The 5,983-nt window shown below is 41.5% G+C and overlaps 1 protein-coding gene across 1 annotated transcript; it reads right to left on the reverse strand.

Moving 5' to 3' along the window:
- Positions 1-363: 363 nt before the first annotated feature.
- LOC118730446 (matrix Gla protein) lies at positions 364-3,944 on the reverse strand. The gene is made up of 4 exons (XM_036458445.1): positions 3,784-3,944; positions 2,289-2,321; positions 1,375-1,450; positions 364-737 (listed from the first exon to the last, which is right to left on the reverse strand). The coding sequence occupies exons 1-4, from the start codon at positions 3,842-3,844 to the stop codon at positions 596-598; spliced, it is 312 nt and encodes a 103-aa protein (XP_036314338.1). The 5' UTR covers positions 3,845-3,944; the 3' UTR covers positions 364-595.
- Between the last annotated feature and the right edge of the window lie 2,039 nt (positions 3,945-5,983).

Raw genomic sequence — 5,983 nt, forward strand, 5'->3', positions numbered from 1 at the left:
CAAATAAGAGTCAAAACTGTGGCATCTTAGGAAATAACATTCAAGTGAAGGTGATGAGTCAAGAAAGAGAGTTAGAAATCACACACACAAGGAATTTAGGGGCCATTGAAAATCAGAAAGCAGGAAAATGATATGATTAATCTCTTATGATGTTTGAACATCCTTGAAAATACCTAATAAGAAGCAATCATTCACTGACCCCCCCTTGATGGCCGAGTAAATGTCTTCTAAGGTTCATTCTTTCTGTGCAGTTGGGCTCATCAATGCTAGAACGTGAGGAACAGAATCGCCTATGCTGGGCTAGATGGGCCATGATTTATGGATCTCAGCATTGTCTCAGAAGAACTCAGACTCACAAAATGAAAGTATCCAACCAGAATTTTATTAATAATCACACATCACAACTCCTCTCCCACCTTCACTACACTGGGCTTTCCTTATGTATCACTTTGGGAGCAGGGAGGAAGGGCACACAGCCAGACAAGAACATTTAGAAACAAGCAATTCGTATATGTGTATATGGTTCAGTGCTGCTACTGCAAGGGAGTACAAAACCAGGCGCCAGGCACTGGAGGGAACAGTGCTCTTTCTGGTCTCATTTGCGCCCTCTGAGCTGCCGGGCATAGCGGTTGTAGGCTGCGTTGTATCCGTAAATCATGGCGTAGCGCTCACAGAGTTTGTGGTCGTCACAGGCTTCCCGGTTGATCTCGTAGGCAGGCTTGGTGCGTTCTCGGACTCTAGGAAGTGGGAAGGGGTAGGAGTAAGGGTGGGAAAGAAGCCCAGATTTAGAAGTATAAAGAGAACGGAGAAATAAGAAAAAGGAGAAAAGATTATCATAAAATATTGGAGAGAGATCCCATTTATCGCAACCCCGTATCAAGAGACATTTGATGCGGTTGGTGTGGCTCAGTGGTTGCACGTTTGGCCCATGAACCAGGAGGTTATGATTGCTGGTCAGGGCACATGCCTGGGGCGTGCAGGAGGCAGCTGATTAATGATTCTCTCTCGTCATTGATGTTTCGATCTTTCTCCACCTTTCCCTTCCTCTCTGAATTAATAAAAATATATATTTAAAAAAAGATATTTGAATAACAGAAAGGAGAGGCAGAACAGGGGGCATTTTTCTTTTAGGGGGAATATATATTTTTTAAAGTAAAAACACAGAATTTTTCTTTCTGTCCTCTTTTTTTATCCTCTCTTCCCCTTCTTTCTGAGTCATTCACAAAAGTCTTCTAGAAATTTAGTTGCTTTCTGCATATTGTTTTAAAATTCTTTGATTTAAGGATACAATTAAAAATATCTATTTCTCACTCCATTCTGATCTGGGCTTCTACACTGGAAAAAATGACTTCCCCATCAAGTTTTGTTACCCACCTCTCTTGAGCTTTAGCTCTCCATCTCTGCTGCGAGGATATGAAGGTATTAGCGTATCTCCTGTTAATGAAGGGACCTCAAAATAGAAATAAATAATTGCAGTTTTAGGAAAACAGTAGGTGAAAATATTTCCATGTGTAATTGCTAACACAAATATGTTTGGGAGGTCAATAATTCATGCATTTCATGTAACTAAAGATATATAACAATCAAGTATATTTTATAAACTGCCTGAACCAAAGAAAGTAACCGCCCATACATGTATCTTGAGATTTGTCACCTTGGCCACTGAAATTTTGCTTGTTTGTTTTGATCTTGGGCAAGAACTTGTTTTTCTTCAATGTTGATATTCCTATGTAAGTGTGTTTTTAAAATTCCTTTGAGGAGAAATTCTCCCTGTCCTGATAACTTGTAAAGCATGTCTTTAGATTACTAGTAAATGAAAGTTTAAACATGATAGAAATAGTGAACAAATTGAAAATGAGAGTGATATGTTATTTCCTCTTATACTCAGTCTTTATAAGTCTAGAAATTCAATGGCATGTAAGCAATGTTGACATTTGTGGTCTCCCAGCTGACTTGGCCTCCAATTCTGTACTTTGCCATTTGTCATTACTCCTTGTTTTCCATCTCTGTGGTTGACCTGGTGCCAATGTAAAATTTCCAAATGAGGTTTTATGGCTCCTAAGTTGGTTGAATGCAGTTTAAAGGCAATAGTACACTGCTTCAAGCTTTAAAAAAAATTGCTCATTTGGCGATTTTTACAGTGATGGGATATAAAATGTTACTTCAGTTTTCCAAAAGAGGCCCTCTTTTCCCTCCCTGTGGTACATATTACAATTCTGTGTGACTAGGAACAGGGAGATATTCTAGAATACACGAAGTTTAAGTAAGGAAGTCAAATATTCACTTACTGATTTCATAGGATTCCATGCTTTCATGAGATTCTGAAATTAAAAAAAGAAGATTCATTTTATTATTATTCACCACACATTGAAATAGTCTAAACATAGTGAAGGAAGAAGTAGGAAGAGTCCCAAAGATGTGAGGAATATAGTTAACAGTATGGTTACTACACATTTCAGGCATTTCTGACCTGTGCATTATTTCTCTAGCTGTGTTCTTGCTGTGCATATATCTACACTTTAGTTTCTCTGATGCTGAAGAAGCTGGTGAATACAGTCTTGGCTAAAATTTTCCCCAGGATCTGAGGTTTTCATCCCAGCGAATTAAGACAATTTAAGTGCTTTTCACAAGTTCCAGAGAGCTGTCTTCTCTGATTGATCTGGGACGTAAGAGAAAGATTGAAGAGGGGACAGACGGGCTTAGGAGACAGCTAGGTTTCTCCAGGCGGGTTGGGCAGATGCTCTGTGGGGCTCTACCAAGACAGGCTTCTGGGAGGTTCCAAAGGCCTCTTAAGAACCTGTGTTCAATTGGCAGCCACAGAAACCACTGGCTCCAGCTCACAGCTCCCACTGGGCACAACGCCAGTTCTGAGAAAGAACTGAGATGATGTCAAAGCAGAAGTTCTCTTCTTTCTAACACTCTCCCTTTTTCTACCTTCCCAGCAGGGAAATTTGGCAAGAAGAGTCTTAGATGTGCAAGCAAGTGAATTTGCTTGAAAATCTCAAAAAGAGACAGAGAAATCAAATCCTCTGACAACAGAGACCTTATGAATCATTTCAAGAGTCAGAAGCAAAACAAAAACCTCACACATGGTTATTAATAGAATTTAGGTTGAAGAATAGCTCAAATATTCAGATTATTGAAGCATAAGACTGAATAATCTAAATAATTTTGCTTCAGATTTCCTTTCATAAGCTTCGAACAGACAGATATATTTAACAACATGCAGAAACCAGGCAAATTTTATCTTTTGACAATTGAAATGATGAAATCTATTTTTTTCTCTGAGGTCTTTTAAATGTAAAACTTCGTTTTTTAGTGAATTCACCAAACCACATGTACTAAATTCATGAGATTGCTCTGGCCCTCAAGAGGGCTATACCTAACACATAAGGTGAAAATTGATGTTTTTAAAAGTAGGTGGTTTGACCAATATTCTAAACCAATTGTTACCAAAGTCTAAAGAAACATCCTTATAGGTGAGACTCTAGGACTGGGGATGTATATCTTCTTTTTGAATTAGCCAAGTTTCCATGTGTGCAGTGACTGACCATGAAAGGAATGGCCTGATACATAGCATATCGTCTGGGTATTTAGGATATAAAAAAGACTGGATGGAAGAGACATAGAGCTTGGAACTTGGGAAATGCTAAGTTAATGGCACTTGAAGATTAAGACAGAGAAAGGGGTGAGAAGAGGAGGCGGGAGAGGAAAAGTCGAAGTAACCTGAAGTCAGACACAGACAAGAGAACCCAGAGAAATGACAGGAGAAGGATTTCTCACCATAACACAAAGCTGCCAGGGCCAAGGCGGCCAGAACGGAGAGAAGCAGCAGGCTCTTCATGGTCTCTCCGTGGTCCTGTGGCTAGCCTCACTCACTGTCTTGTGCTGCCCGGTGTGGAAGAGGCTCCTGCAGGCTGCTCCGGACAGGCTGCGTGGGATTTTTATAAGAACTCGAGCAGCTGTAAGGGGAGGAACCAGTGGGAGGGGGCCGGAGAAGGTGGGGACTGGCTGGCACTAAAGTAGCTCTGGGACTTTTCCCAAATATTCATTCCTTCCAGATAGTATCTTCCCTGGGTGGGCAGTTTTCCCTCGTTCCTGGATGTGACTGTGCTATGGCAGGAGGCTGCACTGGGACAGAAGCTGTGGCCGCCCTAGGTTTGGGGCCAGATCTGGGCAACGGTCCACAGAGAAGGGAGTTGCCACAAACACGTGTTTGCCTTCCTAATTTCTTCTCTGATCACCCTCCTGGCCCTGACTGTGGGCCTTTCAGGTTTGGTCCCCAAACAGACCCACAGTGTTCTGCTCGTTCCCCTAGTGGGTGGCTGAGTGGTTCTGGGAAGAAAGGACTTCATTTTTACGCCGATTTAATTTAGAGTTGTGATTTTTTTATTGATTTTTACAGAGAGAGGCAGGGAGAGGCAGAGAGAGATAGAAACACCAGTGAGTTATATTTCCAGTAAGGCTGAACTATCAGTCTGGACCAAACGATCGTTTGCCTGATGATGCGGACCTTTTGCTTTTTTTCATGTGCTCAGTAGGACAGAGATGTGCAAGTGAGCGTGTGATTTCTGTTGACTCCTCTATAACTTGCTCATCCAGTTTTGTGACTTGGGTCTAAACCTGTGCCCGAGTGTCCAATCAGGCTGGATATCGCTGATCTAGAGTGCAGCCAGGGTAAGAGGGTAACCACCTCTCACTTTCTGAAGGCGTTGTCCTGACAATTAAATTCAGTATGCTTTTAGTGAATGTCGGATGAGATGCAAAGTACCTACTGTGCTAGGGCTTATGGGGAAATCTAGGGACAAACAAGACACGTCGCTAAGGAGGTAAGTAATAGCTACGTATTAGTCACTTTGCTCTACGGCTGTCATGCATCCTCAAACATAGATTTCACAAACACACATTTCTGCTGTATCTTTAGTAACAGAAGTGCTGTTTCTTTTCTTATAGGAAGAGGATTGTAAATTGGTTTTAAGCAATCCTCTGGACTGAGCCCCTTTCCGACGCCCCCCATCCCCCCTCCAAACGCCTCCTCCCCCTCCCTCCCTTTTTCCCTCCGTCCCTTTCTCCTTCGTCCCTCTTCCTTCCATCGTTTCTTCTTCCTTTTCTTCTTCCTTCTTCCTTCCTTCCTTCCTTCCTTCCTCCTCTTCCTTTCCTTCTCTTCTTTTCTTTCTTTTCCTTCCTTTCTTTCTCCCCCCCCCTTTCTCTCTCTCTCTCTCTCTCTCTCTCTCCTCTCTCTCTCTCTCTCTCTCTTCTCTCTCTCTCTCTCTCTCTCTCTTTCTTTCTTTCTTCTTAAAAGGTTAGTAAAACTTTTCTATCAGATGTGTCTCCATTGCCTGGGTACCCAAGTGTCTTCTTAGCCCACACATAAGCTTGAGATACAGAGAAGCAGATTGTAGAAGAGCTAAAGCTGCAGGACCTCTGACTGGGACTGGAACAGCAAAAGGGCTGGGCTGGGTGGTATATTTTTCAGTGAAGATTTATTTCAAGGAGCAGCGATGAACAACTAGGTGAGACCTCGTTCTTGTCCTATTGGGATGGACTTTTGCTGCTAACCTTCACTCTCTGAAAACTTTTATAGACACTGAAGGATTCCCTGTTAAATGAAATAATTCATTTGAAATCTGAAGGATTAGTGAAGTTGGAAGGACCAATAAAATTCATGTATTCCTCCCAGATAATTTCATGTTGAGATGTATTCTTTGTGATACAGTCTTAAAGAAGACCCCAAAAGGAAGACAAAGTAAGTTTATTACTGATAAATTCAACTGTCATGACTTCTATTCACAAGGCTAGTGGTTGTTCCTTTCTTTAAATCACACATGTGCTTCTGTGCCCATTTTAAAGATAAATTATCAAATCACTATATCGTCAATAAATAGAGTGCAAGAGTCAGCTTACTACTTTGCATGGTTTTGGGGATACAAGTTAGCCAACGATTGCTTATATAGCATTTTATATGCATCCAGTCAGTAATTCC

This window comes from Pipistrellus kuhlii, unplaced genomic scaffold (assembly GCF_014108245.1).
Source record: "Pipistrellus kuhlii isolate mPipKuh1 unplaced genomic scaffold, mPipKuh1.p scaffold_m20_p_3, whole genome shotgun sequence".
Taxonomy (NCBI): domain Eukaryota; kingdom Metazoa; phylum Chordata; class Mammalia; order Chiroptera; family Vespertilionidae; genus Pipistrellus; species Pipistrellus kuhlii.